This window comes from Sorex araneus, chromosome 6 (assembly GCF_027595985.1).
Source record: "Sorex araneus isolate mSorAra2 chromosome 6, mSorAra2.pri, whole genome shotgun sequence".
NCBI classification, from domain to species: Eukaryota; Metazoa; Chordata; class Mammalia; order Eulipotyphla; family Soricidae; genus Sorex; species Sorex araneus.
Genome location: NC_073307.1, coordinates 128,115,644 through 128,136,288, shown reverse-complemented (window position 1 = coordinate 128,136,288; position 20,645 = coordinate 128,115,644). Strand labels below are relative to the sequence as shown.

General features: G+C 36.7%; 1 protein-coding gene across 2 annotated transcripts in view; it reads right to left on the bottom strand.

Moving 5' to 3' along the window:
* The window catches only part of ANO3 (anoctamin 3), a 255,090-nt gene that overhangs the window by 187,872 nt on the left and 46,573 nt on the right, over positions 1–20,645 (bottom strand). Inside the window, exons 2-3 of one of the 2 annotated variants that reach the window (XM_055141496.1) lie at positions 9,002–9,196; positions 7,364–7,435 (exon numbers count right to left, since the gene is read on the bottom strand). In XM_055141496.1, coding sequence (XP_054997471.1) covers positions 7,364–7,435; positions 9,002–9,196 — 267 coding nt within the window. Of the gene's footprint in view, positions 1–7,363; positions 7,436–9,001; positions 9,254–20,645 lie in introns of those variants that run through there. The other variant, XM_055141497.1, reaches the window with a different exon arrangement.

Sequence of the window (20,645 nt, the reverse complement as noted above, 5' to 3'; positions counted from 1 at the left end):
ATGCCAACTATCAAACCCGTGTTTGATTCCTCCACCCCTCTCAGAGAGCCCAGCAAGCTCTCTTGACAGTATCTTGCCCATACAGCAGAGCCTGGCAAGCTACCCATGGTGTATTTGATATGCCAAAAAACAGTAACAAGTATCACAATGGTGACATTACTGGTGCTCACTCAAGCAAATCAATGAGCAACGGGATGACAGTGACAGTGACAGTGACTATCAGACTGTAGAAATACTGTTCTCTGTATATCAGTGAACACTTCTCCCATGATAGGGGTCTCTCCCTATTGTAATAGTTAAAAGAGAAGATGAGGGATTACATATCCTGGGCTGTGATCTCATTTCTCCATTGGATATATTTTCTATTTGTTTGTCCTGTTCTCGGACCACACCCAGGCTGGTGGGTTCAGGAGGCCATAACATGTGACAAGCACAGAATCTGAGTCAGCTGTGTGCAATGCAAAAGCCCTACCTGCTGTGCTATTTCCCTGGCCCCTCTCCACTGGATATCTTGATCATATTTGAATATTGTCAAGATATCCTAGGAATCAGATCCTCATCTATAAACAGAGTCTAATAATAGTAGCTAGCCCAGAAAGATTTGAGAATGAATTCATATGCCAGAAGTTAGTTCAATGAATAAACATGTTTACCCTGACATAATCACATTTTGTTGATGAAAGAAACAGCTTCAGGAGCCAGGGAGATCAGAACTGGGGTTAGAGATCCATGCATGTGTCTGACTCTGAATCAAACCCTGGCATCATAGGTCCCCTGAGTATTACTTAGTATGGCACTTGAGGCCCCTGAATACCACCAGATGGCCCAGCAGAACCCCAGACCCCACAGCAGCCAGGGAGCACTGGGTCTTCAGGCCAGAGTATTTTACCATCTGGCCAGATTGGATGTGTTTCACCCAGAGTGACCTGGACTCCATGAACACACTTGGGAAGCCAAAAGTGAAGAAAGAAAAGGGAGGGGAGAATAGGATGGAGAAGGGGCAAAAAGGAAAGATGGGGAGAAGAGGGAAGAGGAGAGAAAATTAAAGAAAGGCCCAGTAGAATATGGTACAAATAAACTTAGTGAATGAATGAGACAATGAGCATATATTCGATGAAAATCTAGAGTGTTGCAGAGCTGTGAAAAAAATCTCTTAATTTAGTTCAATCTTGACATATTTTGGCAGGCAAACAGACTGGAATATCCCTGAAAGTGTTTCTCTCTATTTCCTTCCCTCTCTCTTAAATTAACATACTTCACTGTTCATCTCCTTCCTGAAATTCATTTTCTGTAAAGATAGAAAATGAGCCTTGATACCTAAGAAAGTGGAAACCTCGGCAGAGATCAGGACCAACTGTGCTTTTGATGTAGGCAGGTAGATTAGAATAGGGTCCCCCAACACACACACACACACACACACACACACACACACACACACACACACACACCATGGCAGTGAAATTTCTGTGAAGTAATAAAGCCACCACCAGCCCTAAGTCAGACCTACCTTGTGGATACAGAAAGCAAGACCTTTTAAGACCTTAGCTGACCCTTAGGAGACGGGAACCCACTCTACAGAAAGGACCTGAAGGAAAGTACTGGAGAACTCCCGAGAACTCTGATTCTTTCCTTTAATCTGATTAACCCTCAGCTGGCCCAAACCAGAGGAGGCTTTACCCACCCTCCAGAGACGATCCAGCAGGAACAAAGGTCAAGAAAATGAGTTTTCAAAGAGGATCATCAAACACTCTCAACTGTACTCCCTTAGCAACAATCCTAGCAATGGACTCTAGAAAACCCCACCTGGGGCACCTTGGGAAAAAACCCTATAAAAGCTCCCTTGAATAAAGGAAGGGTACACGCATGCTGTTCCAGCCTGTGTGCTAATGTGCCCATCTGGCCAAGCACATGTGGCACCGTATCTCCCCTCTTGAGATGTGAAAGTACGTTCATGCTTTCACATCTAATGCTGGACTGTGTGATGTGTGTTAGGGTTCTTTGTCTCTGGAGAAGCCACATTTTCTCTAGAGCGTGTTATTTCCACCTCCTCCCTCCCTCTGTCCCCTCTCTCTTTCTTCTCTCTCACCCCCCCTCGCGTTCTCTCCCTCCTTCCCCTTCCTAAAACTCTCCAAATAAAATCTGTTTTATTTCACTGCTCGTCAACTCCTGAAATTCTTTTCTACGAGGCAAGACAAGAACCTGGTAACAAGAAAAGAACCTAGGGTAAGGCCTAAGACTGACTTTCCTGCTAAGAATGACTCCTCACTCCAACCTGAGTTTGTGACTCTTCAAAAATTCGGGTAGCTAGGATCAACTCCCGTGCTGAGAAGACCAAGAGGAGGGAAAGTCAGGTTTGGCTTGTCGGTCACCTCATGGGGTTCTGAGGCTTACAGGGGCCTTATCAGTCCTAGCCTTTCCAGACAGCCTTGAGACCTTGGGGTGGCAGGTGGGGGCTGGCGGGAGGGAGAAAGACCATCTCTCTCTCCTCTGCACTTCATCCACCTCACATAGCCATCCATGAAGATCACCTATTTCACACTCATGCAAATCTGTCAAGGTTATTAGCTCCTTCCTCCACTCTTAAGTTATCGTTAACATCTTAGGTGTGGCTGCCAGGAGTAATGGACTTGCAATATCTCATGAGCTACCCTATCCAGGGCTGGAGTGATAGCACAGCACGTAGGGCATTTGCGTTGTGCATGGCTGACCTGGGTTCAATTCCTTCATCCCTCTCGGAGAGCCCGGCAAGCTACAAAGAGTATCCCACTGCACAGCAGAGCCTGGAAAGCTTCCTGTGGCGCATTCAATATACAAAAAACAGTAACAACAAGTCACAATGGAGACTTTACTGGTGCCCGCTCGCTCGAGCAAATCCATGAACAACGGGACAACAGTGCTACAGTGCTACCCCACCCAGGAGACCTATTCCATTTGAGGACCCACTTCTCTGCCTGCCATAGATCATAAATTACAGATAAGGTCATCGAGTCCCGGAGAGGTTAATAATGTGCCATAGTCACACAGATGGAAATACACATAAGGTCACTGAGTCTCTGAGAGGTTAATAACATGCCACAGTCACACAGCTGGGAAAACATTTTGCCCACAGTATATTGCACATAAACTTAAATAACCCAAGTGGAAATTTCCTATTTTGATAAACAGAACAGAGCCAGGCAAGTGGGCAGGCAGACAGGCACTTAGGCGTGGGGGGGGGGGGGGAGAGGCAGGAGGCATGGGTTGATGTGAGGATGCTTAGCAAGTTTGGAGAATACACCCAAGATGTGATCTAAAAAAAGAAGTTACTGTGTGGAAGTTAATGTGTCTCTAGCCCTTTTCCATCCCCAAAGTAGGAAGACTGGAGCCCAGACAGAGATGATTTTGCAGAATTTTGCAGGACTTTGCAGGATTTTGCAGGAACTAAAAATTGATAATACCCTGAAGGGAGAGAACCCAAACCCAAAAGGCTGGAACCATCGGGATAGAGGCTTCAGCAGGAAAAAAAAAAAAAAGCCTGATAAGAATACCAGAGGTTCATCAAAGTTCAAAGTCCTTCCCAGTTGACTAACATCTGGCCAGAGTTCTCTATGCAGAGACCTATAATCTAGGGGACTTGAAGAGAATCTTTGTGGGCTCTCTTCACTTCTTGTCTACTCCTGAAATTTCTCTCTCTTAAAGTCTTCATTACCTCCCTCTCATTTCTGGTTTGTGTTGGGGGTCCCACCTGGTGATCCTCAGGGCTTACTCTTGGCTCTCTGCTCAGGGATCATTGCTAGCTGAGTCAGGGGAGCTTACAGGGTACTTGGGATTGAACCTAAGTCTAGCATTTGCACGTTACCTGCAGTACTATTGCTCTAGCCGCTCTCACTTTTAAATACGAATCTTTGCTTCAACATTTTCTGAAGTTCCTCGCTGTGGGAATACACAACAAACCTGGAAAACATGGGCAGAGGAAAGGCCAGGCTTTGCTTTTTCTGGTAAGAGAAAAACTCTCCTCCAATCATAGAATTCACAACTGTCCTATGAGGCCAAAATCCCATGTGGTGGCAGGCAAATAGTCTCAAATGCAGCCTAAGGGCTAGTCCTAAAATTCTAGTCTTGAAATTCCTAATCTTGGTTACATTTAATATTTGCCTGTGGGACAGTTTAAAGAATACATAGCAATTTTCCCCTTTGGACCAATGAGAACTGATTTTTTGGAGTTGGTACTCTGGGAGTTTGAGATGCTCCCAGAGCATCTCTGACGGGGAATGCTCTAATTTTGAGAACATGATGTGGGCAATGCAACCTGGTCATTACTGTCTTCACTACTGAAAACTCAGGGCTTAGTTTCTACAGAACAAAAGTAAATTCTAGGAGAAAATCAGTCTTAATTTTTGGAAAGCTTTATATTTCACTTCTATTTATAAAAAGGAAAATACCCAGTTCCAAAGGCGTTCTCATAAGAAGTCCAACAGTTATAGCTTTAAAAGCAAATATTGCTTAAGTGAATCAAATCTTACATGATTACGGAACAAGGCAAAAGAGGTTGCTTCATTCTTCCGTACTATCAGAAAAGTAAAAATTATATTGCTAATAGAGATAAATATCACTATTGTAAATAATCACATGTTTTGAGTATGTTACTATCAATTCATTTCAAAATGTAGTTTTCAGAACTATTCATACAATTCTGTGCTCTTCCACTAAAATATTAGCATTTCCTTTACTTAATAAAACATTCTGATGTTCATATTGTTCTTAACAAATTCTTATTCACAATGTCAAGCAACAGTACAGTGGGTAGGACAATTACCTTACAGGAGGGCTGACCTGAGTTCATTCTCAGAATCTCATATGGACCTCAAACACTGCCAAGAGTAATAAGTGAATATAGAATCAAGAGCAACCCCTGAGCATCACCAGGTATGGACCATAGAGGGGGAAAAATAACATAAATAAACAAAGAAAAACAATCTTATTCCATTTATTACATTATATGTGCCTATGTGCTTAGAGGAACAAGAAGAAAAAAATGCAGATGTAAGAAGAAAAATGCACCAGAAATAATCTCACCACATCGACATAGACAGTATTAATGGATCTATTGGCATGTTTCCTTCTAGTTTTCTAATGTATTTTTAACAAAAGTGAGAAGACGTCTAGATTTACATTTATCTTACTTAGAAATGTGCCAGTAAATACTCAATGATATTATTTATTAATGACTGTGTTTTCTAGCATAAAAATATTTTATAATTTAACTCCTCTCCTATTATTAGAATATTCAATTTTCTTCCCTACCCAAGTATCATAACTATTTACAAAGATGTGAGAAAACAAAATGTATTTGCTTCATATATTACTTTCACAGGTAGCTTTTTTTTAAAACTGTACAATTTGATTTTGAGTCATTCGCAGAGACGTTCAGTTTGACTTGTTGGATCCATACTTTTATAGATCTTATCAAATAATCATTCATATTATTTGATTGATAAAGGAGCAGAGTTGAAGATTATTAGATTTTTATGTTGTTTCTTTCCTGGACACACATTGCATGACAAATGTTAAAAAATAAAATCTTCAATTGTATTTTAGAAGATAGCATTTTGAAAGAAGAACGTGATTGTTGAAGTAGCTTAGCCCAGCATTTGTGTGATGTGGAGGAAAAGGAAATCTTGCTAAATCTTAGAGATTTTCAGATTCAAAGATGAAAGATTTACAAATAAGTAGAGTAAGAAAAAAGAGGTAAAAATTAAAAGAAGCTGAAGGTTTAACAACAAAACGAAACAAAAAATAATTAAACACCAATAAAACAGAAAAATATTAACTTGTTTTAAAGAAAATTCAAAGTACAAGAATAGTAGCACTGTAGCACTGTCACCCCGTTGCTCATAGATTTGCTTAGCGAGCACCACTAATGTCTCTGTTGTGAGACTTGTTGTTACTGTTTTTGGCATGTTGAATATGCCACAGGTAGCTTGCCAGGCTCTGCCATGCGGGCGGGATACTCTCTGTAGTTTGCCAGGCTCTCCTAGAGGGACAGATGAATCCAACCCCAGTCGGCTGCGTGCAAGGCCCTACTCACTGTGCTCTTGCTACAGCAGCTAGTGATATTATATTTATGAAATTAATAAAAGATGCCCCAAAAGTTATATTCTGAGAAAAACAATAATTTTCTGAAACTGTCCCCAATCTCCTCTCCTCAACTATCCCTGCTCTTGCACAAAAGAAAAGCATCTCAAAGGGAAGTACTGAACATTTTTCAGAACTAAGAGAGAAGTTTTTAAAAATGAAACAGAATATAGAGAAAATGTCTAATTTTAGTTAGACTTTGAGACAGTGAAAAAGAAAACAAAAATGAACAATTTTTTATAAAAATTTGAAGAATTGGTAAAAGAGGCATGAAAATTACATAGCACAAGCAATTTCTGGAGTCGAAAGATCAACACTCACACACACACAAACACACACACGCACACACGCACACACACTTAATATATTATTTTATAATACCAAAGTAAAGGTAATGTAAATGTACAGACAAGAAAAATAAATCAACACTAAAGGAATAAGAATACAAAGGTAATGGGTTCTAGCACTAGGATATAGAGAATATCTTTGTTATAAGAGATACACGGGGTATTAAATGATTTTTTACAAAGTATGATATTACTCTACAATATTTAAAAATAATAAAATACACAATTATAAGATAAATATAGACTACTAATAATTGAAGGATACAAGAGAAGGTATCAAATATTAGTAATTGAGGGATATAAGAGAAGGGTCCACAAAAATTTGCATTTTTTTGCAATTTTTCTCTTTGAAATTATTTCAAATTTAAAAACCTGGCAACCTACGGAGAATATCCCGCCCGCATGGCAGAGCCTGGCAAGCTACCCATGGCTTATTTGATAAGCCAAAAACAGTAACAAGTCTCACAATGGAGACGTAACTGGTGCCTGCTCAAGCAAGTAGATGAACAACAGGATGACAGTGCTACAACAGTGCTACAGTGCTATAAAAAAGAAAAAATGAAATGCTATCGAAATGACTTAAATTATCTCAGCTAAAACACCTAGAAAAAAGCTTAATGCTTGAATTTTATGTCTCAGCAATACTGAAGTACAGTTACTTAAGGAATACTGAAATAAATTATCAAAAATAAATCAGAAATTGCTGGGTTTTTTAGCTAAAAAAAATGGCCTGAATTATAAATATCAAATTCCAAACTACACAAGAAATACCTTAAAAGTTTATACTGTATATTGTACTCACCTATAAAATATTTTTCATGAAAACAATGTTCTGGCTTGAAAAAAGTAGCACATTTTTAGGAAAGAGACAAGAAGAAAGAAATGATTAGAAATCAACTTACCCAAGCAAAAATCACTGAGGCTTGCAAAAGAACACTTGAGTTCAGAATCTTTTTTATTCTCCTCAGCATTAACTGAAATAGATAAATTAAAATAAGCAATTTTGTAGTGTGAGAAAGAACAACATAAAATGACTGTGGTAGGCTGAGGAGCTAGTATAGTGGGTAAGAAACTTGGTTTGCACAAACCCAACCCCTTTTGACCTGGCACCAATATGTTACCCCAAGCTCCATCAGGAGTGATCCATGAGCAAAGGGCCAGAAGCCCTGAATACAGCTTTATATGTCCCCTACAAAAAAATAACTGTTATCACTGTCATCCTGTTGCTCATTGATTTGTTCGAGCGGGCACCAGTAACGTCTCTCATTAAGAGACTTATTGTTACTGTTTTTGGCATATCCAGTACGCATGGGTAGCTTGCCAGGCTCTGCCGCTGGGGCTTGATACTCTCGGTAGCTTGCCAGGCTCTCCGAGAGGGGCGGAGGAATCGAACAGGGGTTGGCCGCGTGAAAGGCGAAAGCCCAACCACTGTGCTATCGCTCCAGCCCTACAAAAAAATAAACATGAAAAAATTTAAAAAAGATTATGATGAGTGATGCCCAAATGACGTTTAAATATATTAAGTGAATAACTAAAAGTTATTAAAAATGTCATTCAGTAAGGACACAAACATCTGTGTAATACTTAAAACTTTTATTTCCTTAAGCATTTGTTATTGGACATGGATAAATAAAATTTTTATAATGGGCAGTAATTTCATGATATTACTGAAAAGAGAATCTGAATCTTTTTTTTTTCTTTGATTTTTGGAACATATTTAACAGTGCTCAGGATTTACTCCCGGCTCTGTACTCAGGGGTCACTCCTGGCCATCACGCCTCAGCTATTGCATGCTGTCCCAGGAATCTAACCAGAGTTGCCTGCATGTAAAGCAAAAAAAATGAACTCTCGCAGAATCACAGGGTTAGGAAAGCATTCTTTTTAGGCATGGGAAAATAAAAACATACCCCACTCAATGAATGACATGAGCCTGGTTCTACTTTGACTTTAAACAACTGTAAAAGGCAACTGTCTGTTGTATAGTGCTATGTGTTAATGGGAAACATTTGGAGGAGCTTTTAAGAACCATCTTCTATTTTCAGTATTGCATCTAGACCTGTCTGGCACTTTGTTTTAGTTTTTGTATTACCTAAATTCTCAATGTCAACACTGTCTGGCAACTTGTTAATCACATCTTTGTGCAATCAGACCTTCACTGCTTTATTGTTAACAGTATTTCAAATATTGGCCTATCTTGTTAGGAAATTGAGTTTGTTATTCCTGGGATAGTCTACCCAATTACTAGTTATAAGCGCTCACCAGAATTGGAGATGACCCAGTGATTCAGCTGTCAGTCATTTTCCATTGCCAACAGTAAGCATTAGGTTCAGGTATGAATGGAGTTTGCTACCTTCAAAGTAAGGAAACCAAGAAAACTTAAGCTACCAAGTGACCACTCCTACTGTCCTGGGGTACTGTTGTCCTATGCCAGCTTCCATGCAAAAGATCTCCACAAATCCTGTTGAGATGACTTAATAAAGGAAGACTGCTTTGGAAACACTCTTTGTAAGCTGAACAAGAAAAGGGGAAGAGTTGCTCACCTTGTTCTGCTTTGTCAGCAGAAATTGAAGTCACAGAAGTGGGGACCTGAGATTCGCTCTCTGTTGACTGAAAGAGCGAGGTAGACTGGCTCAAGCTCTTTGAGTAAGCATAACTCTGGGCAAGGCAAGGTAAGGATCTCCGGGAAGGTTTTAATGAAGTTTCCTTTGCTATCTCACTCTTGCTTATATTCATACCTGCAAATCCAAAATGATGAGTTTTAGCAATCAGCAACAATCAGAAGTCACAGTTTTAACTCGTCATGGTTGTTGCAGGAAAGTATTGTTGAAAAGTCTCACCTAGGAATCAGAATTAATTTAGTCAGTTTTGTTAACATCTTATCAGGAAATGTGAGATTTTTCTCACAATGTTCTGAGAAATCAACAGATAAAACATAAAACAGAGAGTTCAGACACCTCTTTCAGTTTAAGTTCTCACCATTTTTGTTAATTACCATAAACAAACAAAAATGCCTCCCCCTCAAATCATTTGGGCAAATATCTGACCGATTTGGATTGTTTTTAGATAAATTTAACCATTTAGGTTTACAAGGAGTAAAATAAATAAAATATACAAACGTTTAAATACTACTTCTAAATCTTTGTTATGTATGCTCCCCTCTTATACATAATGCCCTAAAGGTGATCATGACAGTGTTCAACTAGAATTCAATGGATAATACATGGGTCTTTATTCTGTGTAGGTGTCTGCTGGCATTGGTTATATAATGGTGAGCAAAATCGACATATATAATCTTAGCTCTGTGGGACTAACAGCGGAGAATTAGAAAATGCCAAAACAAATACACTTCAATACACAAAATGCCATGAAACTCAGAAGTATTAAAAATATGAAGTTCTTTTAAAAGGTGTAGAGACAATTTTTCCCTGAAGTATTTATTGCTAAATGTGAGAAATTTCACATATAGAAATATGTTTTTGTGTTTGTTTTGATATTAGTGTTAGGGTAACATTTTTAGGCAGAAATGAAAGCATGAATGAATGCTCTAAAGGAAGACTACTGCAACCTAATTATAGAAATCCTAAAAAGTGTTTTCAGTGTATCAAGAAGAGAAGGCACAAAGGAGATCTTTCTGATGTCTAGGTGATGATAAATAATAGTAGCTAAATCTCATTACAGTATTATTATATGTGTATATATTCCCATTTATCCTTTGTTTTCATAAACATATTTGCCTATATCCTATTGTGCAATTTCATTTACAAAAGTTCTAAAATATGTTTAAGCATGGGAAATGAAAGAAGAGGTTAAGAAATCTACTTATTTTTTTTTAAATCTACTTGTTCCAGATTATTCACCTAGAAACTGATGGGACTGAATTTCAAAATTACAGCTACTGGATTCCAAAGCTCATGATCTTTTCATAATGTTCCATGGCTCCTCATGAACTTCCATCCTAGAAGGTTCATTGCCATGGTTTCACTTGATATAAATACCAAATTTTAAGCAGAGAGATCTAAATGTAGAAACCACAGAGCTAAAGCAAATCTCAGAACCTATAATAATTCTAAATTCACAATGTCAGTGAAATGTGCAAAATATTTTAATAAAAAATGAATCTGTGCTGCTCCGTGTATATTCACTGGAAGAATATATGTACCTAACATATAAGACATTCTTATGCCAAGGCACAGACCAACATACAAAAAATAATATAATCTTTTTTGGTTTGTTTTTATTTGGGGGTCACACCCAGTGGTGCTTAGGGCTTACTCCTGGCTCTGCAAACAGGGATCACTCCTACAGGTCATACGGAACATTATGTTGTGCTGAAGACACCAAACCTGGGTGAGAGACCTACAAGGCAAGCATTTACCCAGTATACTGTCTCTCTGGCCCTTGCCATCTATCTTTAATGCAGTCCTTTATTTCCTAAACCTGTTTTTTTCAAAGCCATGATATAGATCATTTTTTTCTAGAAACCAATATGCTCTATGTTGAAACTCTGTTATGTTAATGTTCCCAAGAGTTTAAATTTCTTTTGAAAGTTCCACAGTGAATGACATCATATTCTCCATGGTTCAACAGCAGTATCTATTCTATTCTTGAAGATGATAAATATTAACTACCACAGAGGATAGTTAGGACTTATTTTTCTTCGATATGCTAAAGTTCTATTTCCTCATGTGACTTTACCTGGTACTCCAAAATAATACTTGGTAAGTACCATTTAAACAAATAATAATAAAAGAGACAGTAAACAATCTGCTTTAGTAAGCATATGTAGCTCCTGGGCTTAAGGATAAGCCTTTAGGACTGTAAGAAATATAACATTTATTATATTTGGAAAGAAATTAGTACTAGTTTCAACTATGTAAAGAAAAAAATCTATAAATTTTCCATATCTTAAACCATTCAACACTATTAGAGATCTTCACTTGGGGGAAAAAAAGGCCCATTTGCAAATATAATATCTTCTAGAAATGCAATGCAATCATGTAAGATATCTGACGTCAGAAGAAAAAATGCTGCTCTAAAGATACCAATCAATTCACTACTTAGCTCCTGAGTTACTCTTACCTCAATCTAACTAAACTAAAAGACATTTAGGTAGTAGTCATCCTTATCATGCTCAAGTCCAGTCACATCGAGTAATTTATGACTCTACTTTTAGGCAAAAATGTACTATTTTTCCTGCGATTACCATAGTGGTACTGATTATTTCCTAGCATTACTGATATACTTCAAAAGCCTAATACATCATTATTATTCCCTCAGTTCTTATTTTAACTAAAAACAATTTTGTTGATGTGTAGAAGTTTGAACCCAAACAGAAGCATAAGTAATCAACCTTTACTGTATTGGGACACAACCTGCTCTATATTTTCAGTCTTTCTTGAACATTTGTAACCACAGAACTTCACCCTGCTTGCCACCTGCTGCTAGACTTATGAGATTCCCCATATTTTTGCCAAAGGTCAGCAATCTCTGCTTCTTCTTTTGAATAGATGTGAATATTTCATAGTTGACAGAACATTTTAAAAGATTTAAAAAGGAAGAGAGTAAGAGAGTATCCTACTCAACTGGAAAAAAAAGATACAGAAAGAAGAATTGATTTTTTTTAAATTTCAAATTAGAAGTCACTATTATTTTTTTAATGAAGCTTATTTGAGGACTGGAGAAATATAAAGCAGGCAGGGTGTTTTCTTTGCACATGGCTGATCTGGGTTCAATCCGTGGCACCACATATGGTCCACCAAGCCCTGCCAAGACTGATGCCAGAGAACAGAACCAGAAGTGAGCCCTGAGTATCACTAGGTATGGCCCAAAAACCTAAAAAAACAAACAAACAAAAAACACAGTCTATTTAAAAACAAATTACAAGTACTCAAAATCATACTCAGCACAGTCAGGAGTAAGTCCTGAGCAACTTCAGGTGTCCCACCTCCCCCAAACACACACACACACACAAACACACAAACACACAGACACACAAACACACACACAAAAGAGCGAACAGCTAAGATTAACTAATTTGACATTAGCCCCATAATTGCCAAACTTATTAACTAAACTCAAGTCTACAGATTGTTCAAGTTATGTTTCTCTTGCTATTCCACCTGTCTTTTACAAATACTATGAAGAAATATCTTTATTGTCTCTCAGGCAATCATGAACATTCTTGTCTTCATGGGTTCTACTTCCCAGGTAAAGAAGGCCTGAGGAGATTCTAGGATGTTGATACTCTTGTTTCAAGGGTCTCCCTTCTCACCCTTGCTACATTTGTCTCCCAAATGTACCAATAACTTTACATAGAGCATCTTGGCCAAGGACCTCCAATGGGAAATCAAATAAAACCTATGGCTTTTCTCTCTGAACGTGTTTCGTGTCTTCTTTGCAAAAGGTTTTCATGAATAGATAGATTTTAAGATTTGAAAATAGTCACCCTGGTTTTCAGTCAAATTTTGTCTTAGCACCACAACTACTTACAAATCCTCAGAATTTGGGGCTGAAGCAATAGTACAGTAGGTCAAGCACTTGTCTTTCATAAAGATAACTGGATTTGATCCTTTATGATCCCCAGAATCCTACAAGAGTGACCCCGAGAGTACAGAGCCAGAAGTCAGCCCTGAGCACGATTGGTTGTGGCCCCAAACCCAAAACTAAATAAATAAAACAAATCCTCAGAAACCTATGCTAATATTCTTTTTTATGTTTCACAACATTGTTGGATTTTTACCAGTAAATAGAAATATTACTATTTGAATATTATTTGAGAAATAATAAAAATGCTTTGATAGTAAAGCTCATTTTAATTTGAGTAAATATTTGTATGATTTTATCAAAAATATAAATTTGATAACTAATCAAGGTCAATTTATAAAATTAATCTTAGTAAGAAATAAAATTACCACCCATTCTAAATGCCAAGTGTTTTAATCATTATATTAAAGCTAAGACTGGAAAAATTAAGGAATAGTTCCTTTAATTCAGTCAAAGTTTAATGCCAGGAACTTCAAGGGAGTTTCATCACTTCCTAATTGTCTTCTAAAAGGTATCTGAATATAAATGTTCTAATCTTGTCACTATAGAATGAAGACTATATTTGAAATTGACAGACTGAAATGAAAAAGAATGCTTTCAAATCATTCATGTGCATATTCAACATCCAGCCCAAAGAGAGAGGAAAAGAAAGCATGTCTTGGGTTATTTCTCTTGGTTTTCTAAGCATTACTGGTCCTTGGTAGGTTTTATTAGATGTGCCACAATAAAAGATGCCCTGGTAGTTGGTATTTTTTTTCTTTTTTCTATTCCATAAAAGGGAAATTACACAGATAAAGAAAGCAGTGTCTTTTTTTTTTTTGCAATTTGCAAAGAATGGTGAAAATGGATTTCCAAAGAACAGATTTCCAAAGTCTTACTGAATTCTTATTTTTTTGTGAGCAAAAACTGTAGCTGCGATTTCTAATCTAGAGTTAACATTTTAGTTTAATATTCTTTCTTTTGCTTTTTCAACTGAATTTGATGAACTTTGACTTCAAAAATTCAATGAGGACTGTAAAATCAGCTTAGGTTAAAAAAAAACAAACTAGAGGGTATAGCAAAGAAATTCCATTGCATCTTCAGTTAGGATTGAAAAACTCTGAGTGCAAACTGCTATGCAAATAATTATATTTAAATAGGACTAACCTTTGAAAGGACAAAACTAACATCTTTACAAAGTATCTAACCTAGGGATAAAATGGCCTCAGTGTGGATCATGCATACCCCAATACCACTACCCTACTCTCACCAAATATTCACTTTGTCTCTTCCTTTAGCAGTGACCCTTCCTTCCCTCCCCTTCCCTCCCCTTTCACCTAAAACCGTTTTTACCTTCTCTTCCTTTCCCTTCCCTCCCCTTTTCACTCTTCCCTTTTCCTTTTCCTTCTATCTAAATTATGAACAATTTCCCTAAAATCAGAACTTCTAAATTTTGAACATTTCAAATCTTGAGGACTGGAGCTACAGCACAGCGGGTAGGGTGTTTGCCTTGCACATGACCGACCCGGGTTTGATTCCTCTGTCCCTCTGACTGCCCAGCAAGCTATTGAGCATATCCTGCCCACATGGCAGAGCCTGGCAAGCAACCCATGGCATATTCGATATGCCAAAAACAGCAACAACAAGTCTCATAATGGAGACGCTACTGGTGCCCGCTCGAGCAAACTGATGAACAACAGGATGACAGTGCAACAGCGTGACAAATCTTGAGACTGCAGTAGTCAATGGTTTTCAAAGGCTAAATTGTATCTTTCTATGATTACTAAAAGTCCAGTCCTTTCTTCCAAAATTTGTTGTGGTTATTCTTAATTTTATTTAACCTATTTCCTGTTTTTTTCCCTATTTTTATAAGTCCTAGATTTTCTATTTTATTTTCATCTAGCTCCTCCCTCACATTTTTTGAGGCATGTGATTTACAATACTGTCAATGCTACAGTTTTGTGTATATGATGTCCCAATGCCACATCCACTACCAGAGCGTCAGTGTCCTTCCATTGATGTCCCAAGGTCCCCTTCCCATCAATTTCTACACAGTTTTTCAATATGAAACTGCCAATCAATGCAAGAAGGTCATACTGAAGTCATCACATTTTCATCTGCTTGGAAGGAAGCCACTGTCTACAAATTTACTTCACTAACCTAGCTCCTTTTTTCTGTTTTTGATAGAATTGACAATAAAATTAAAAGATTATGTAAACACAGCTTATGACATTATTTGCAGCCACATTATCACGCCTTTCCAAAATTAAGAACTTCATTGTTTGAAAAAAGTTCTCTATCAAAATATGAATCAATTTACATTTCTACATATGATTTAAATTACTATTTCCTTATTAAAATACTTGTACTGAAACTGAAAATATTAGAAAATTACAAGGAATTTCAAGTCATGTCTAGACAACAATTTCACTATTTTTTAAAGTGAAATGACATATTTTTCTTTAAGTAGTCTTAGTTAGGCAATAAAAAGTAAGCTTCACAATCTAGTCATGAGTATAATTTCTTTAGTGACGAACCTATGAGAAAAGATTTAAAGATGAGAGAATGAAAGTTTGCAAACATGGGGAATTCAACTTTGTATGTTTTTTTCATCTTTTCTTTTTTCTTCTATAAGCACAAAAGTAAATATAGACAGTACTTGTTAGTTTGGAAACAGAATCTATCGCTGCCATGGCATTAGAGAATGAGGCAAAAGTGTCTGTTACATTCCCATTACTTTACATTCCCATTACAGGGTACAAAAAAAGATTCTCTATTATGAATATCTTGAAAAGGATCCCTTGCTTCTGGGATAAAGATACTCTGCCAGAAAATTCTTACCCAGAAACTCAAGATTTTTCTCATTGTGCTATGACATGAAGTTTAAAGGTAAATAAAATGGAAATACAGATTTAATTCAGAGTAAAGGGAAATAGTAAGAATGAGAATTCTGTCACTCCTCTATAGTTGATTAAGCCTATAATACATACGCAAACATGCTTTAAGACATGAAGTTTAATGGGAATCAAATGGAAATACAGATTTAATTCAGAGTAAAGGGAAATAACAGGAATAAGAATTCTCTTACTCCTCTATAGTTGAATAAACCTACAGTGCATATGCAAATATATCTATGTGTGTACGGTAATAGCAATTGAGTCATTTATTTTAAATTTTCAGATATGTAATCTGTTAAATTAAAAGTAATAAAGGTGAAGCTTACTGGAAGTAGAATTACTGTGACCAGTAATATATCATGAGATTCAGTCCTTTAAGTTTAATGATCAAGGTGGCTCATTTCATTCCCAAGAAGCTTGCTCAGTGCTTTACATTCATAAAACTGCTTGAAACAGTATAAAATATAAGGATATCTTAACCAATCATGATACTCAAGATGCACCTTCACAAACTAAAAATACTAATAAAAATATAAAGTATATTGTTTCAGTATACTACAGTATAAGATCCTATGAGTATGTTATCCATCAACGTATATGCAGATTATTACCCATGCCATTTTATGGGGCAGTTTAATGCTACTTATTTCTTAACCATGTACTTTGAGTTCAATATTCTTATTCATAGCTTTTTATATGCTAGACACTATAGTAAAACATTTAAAATATTATTTACAATCATATGAAGTGCATCATTATCTTCATCTAAAAGTGGAAGAAAACATAGGTTCAGATGGCTAAAATGAAACTTGTTAAAGTCATATAAATAATTTATCTGTACACTGAACACCAGATTTATATTCTTCAATCCTATGAGACTGTCACAATAGCTTCTGATCTCTATAAAGATTTTAATATCTACTTACTTAAAATATAATAAAATATAGTTTGAATATATTTTTATTGGAAATCATCTTAATATCAGCAGATATAAAGACTGACTTTATACCATTATTTTACAATTAACAGGCCGCTGATATTCAGGTTCAACCATGCCCATTGGGAAGCACCTTATCAAGGATCATATCTTAGAAAGCTTCAAGGAAAGTATACGAAAGGTTATAACATTATATTTAAAAGTTTGTCCTGGAAAGAAGCCAAGATTATCAAAATGTAATATTTGAAAGGCAGACATTAGTCAAAACAGTTTTATAATTAATCGACCAATTAATTTAAAACATGTACAATTACTAATAATAAACAATCTGAAAAGGCAAAAATTGCTGTGGGTTTTTTGGATTGAGTGAATGAACAGAGTTTAATGTACATAAGTTTAATGCACAAAAAGTGCAAAAGGAGTTGATAAATTCATGTAAATATGTTACTTTATTACTTGGTATTCATGTTGATTAAACTTTGTTAACAAATTCCTGAATAATCTTTTCTCTGGAATCATTAAAAGGTGGCACTTGGTCAAATGCAAAATTGTGTTAGGATGATCTGCGTTTGGGCATTCGCCTTTCACGCGGCAGACCCATGTTCGATTCCTCCGCCCCTCTTGGAGAGCCCGGCAAGCTACAGAGAGTATGGAGCACGCAAGGCAGAGCCTGGCAAGCTACACGTGCATATTGGATATTGGATATGCCAAAAACAGTAACAATAAGTCTCTCAATGAGAGATGGTACTGGTGCCCGCTCGAACAAATCGATGAGCAATGGGATGACAGTGACAGTGACAGTGATCTACTTATTATAATTTAAAAATCTAAAATGATTCCTTCTTTTTAAGATCTACTTATGGTCAAGTACTTATACTATGATTGACATAACTCCAAATAGGATATTAAAGTGATACTGGAACTAATTATTGGAAGCAGTAGGAATAATAAACACATTGGAAAAATTCTCAACCCCCTACCTAATTTATGCCCTAGTTTTGCCATAGGCAAATATCTCTTTATCTAAACTACAGCTATTTACTAACATCAATAATCTCTCCTAGCTAGCAGGAGTTTATAGTCAAGGAGCTCAATTCATCATGAAGTTTTTTGTACTACTGATACCATGCACAACATATTTTGCAGCACTATCTAATGACTAAATAAATAATATTTTAATTTTCAGACATATTTGTATTCATTTCTATGTGAAAAATTTGGCAAGCATGTTTTCTTTCACATTGAAGATTACTTTCTTTAACTTCAACTCCAGAAACAGTATGCTAAGTTAATAGATTTATCCTGCCTTCACAGAAATGCTATCTGAGATTCAGGAACTTAAGTTCCAGGACAGAACAAAACTGCTTCTGACAATTTCCTAAATATATGCTGTGCCCATCCTCCAAGTAATGGAAATTTCAACTGAATGTTCTCCACCAGACTTTTCAGTTCTGCTTAGTTTATACCATTCCCCACTGTAAAACTCTCAATAGCTCCCTGAGGGCAACCAGTTACACATTCAGACATATCCAGCTGCCAAATTCTTTTTGTGGAACATAAATCTGTCTTTATAGGGTTTCCAGCATTGGTCTTTGTTGTTTGCCTTCAGAAAAATTGAAAAAATCATAATTGTATTCTTTCTTATTTCCAGAAAGCTTTAACTTCTATGAACCCTCTTTCTCTGAAAATGTCATTTCCACAGCGTTTTTGGGAATATTGTCAGTCAATGCAACATTTATTTTATTTCCTAAGAAGATGATGATTTTGGAATTCAGTTAAGAATCAATCAATATCTTGCATCCAATTTTGTTGTTATATGTTGCCCAGTTATTGGTATTACCAAAGAGAATTATCTCCAGATATTAGAACATACTTTCTGATCCCACCTTGATGAAAATGTTTCCTTGCTTATGTTCTCATACATTAGCATGTAACTCCTTTAAAACTGAAGAGTTTTATAATAATAATTGAATTACTGATTATAGTAATTGAATTCAATTATAGTATAATTGAATTATTGCTTGCATCACTGATATATCACAAGGCTTTAGAACAATGACATGCTGTTTGTTCACAGCTATGTGATCAGACTGACACTGAGAGAATCACAATTTCTGGCATATAATAGAAGTTCAATAAATATACCTAATAAATAACAGGACACACTCTTTCGGTGAAAACACAGGGACACTGAAATACGAAGTATTAGCCATTTAAATCTTTGTTCGCTTTTATGTGTCAACATTGTTGTTCTTTTATAATTCTTCCCTAAAATTCATGAAAATATTGAATGTGACAGGGAATAGAAGAGTAATTCTGGATCAAGAGGTTTAAGCGAGTATATTATTATGGCTTTACTCACTATAATTGAGAAAAATCATTTAATTACTCAGTCATATTAGCATCCAGCCATATGGCTGCCTGACTCTAAGGGTTTAATATCAACATCTCCATTACTAGATCACTTTGCTAGGAGCAGAGGAAGACAGCAGGCATTCCTTAAATTGCTATCCTACTTCCACAATTTAATATTCATGCAAAGGCACAGACATGATGAAGTTAAATGAAACTGTCTTTGAAAAAAAACTCTCTAAATAAAACATATACCGCTTTCATGATAGTTCCAACCATGCAAAAATGAGCAAAAGCATATTATTTGTTATATGTATCTGAACACTCAAATGCACAAATTGATGCACTATTGTGACTCGCCTAAATGCTAGCCGTGCCTCCGATATCACTGTTAGTATATGAGGTAGGTATGGGAACTATAAGTTAAAATCTTACTATACTTAGGTTCAATGTCATACGCTGACAGTGAATACACAATTTTATGTACATTAATTTTTTAAGGCGATGCCCACTGACTCCAGCATAAACCTATTGTGGTTTATTTTAATGCTTTTGTGACTCTTGAGCCATGTGCCATGCAGTGTTAGTTCAAGTGATAATTATTTAGTATTAGCTATCCCTGAATAATATACTTCCTTACACATACTGAATAGTGGGGGGAATTACAGTAGCTGAAGGGTTCAAAATCATTAGACAAGAGGAAATTTTTATGCAAACCAGGTGAGTGTTCATAGGGGTGTTCGCATAGGCAGAGGGGGGAGATAGGACTCCAAGAGGATGTGATTTCTAGCTGTCACTGAAGGGTAAGTGGGAAGTGACAAGATAAAATGGGAGAAAGGAGATCTCCAGATAGGTGGAAAGATGAAATTTCCTCTCATCTGGAAGTGAGGGGAAATTTTATATTACTGGTTAAGTACAGAAGAATATGAGATGGGCTGGAGAGTAGAACAAAGAAATGGGCACACAAGAAAAGTGGCAATCCCCTCTTAAATGGCAGCTTTCCTAGTGAGGAGCTAAGACTATCTTAGGGAGAATGGGAGACCATGCATGCTTTTGCACTGCATGGTGTCATGGTCTAATCTATGTGGAGAATGGATGTGAGTAGGCTTTGAATAGTCTGCTTCACTTAAACCCTTGGGGGCCTTACCCTTCAGTTGAAGATATGGGACTACAGAAAAATAGAAAGATGGAAGAGAAACTTAGTTAAGATTCCTGGGCTGTGAAGTTTGATTGAAAACATTCACTTAACACTAAACATAAAGGTGCAATTTTCCAGCACTAATAATAGCAGAAAGGTACCAAGAACAGAGGTTTGCCAAGGGGGGAAACCAACCGTAGTAGAAGAGAAACCATGTTGTTCAATTTGGGTTTGGAAAAATGCATGTGGGTGCCTGTAGTTTATTATGGTATTCTTGTACCTGGCCCGGATTCAACATGGTTGAACAGTCAGCAAGACTGAACATGGTCCCCTGAGCC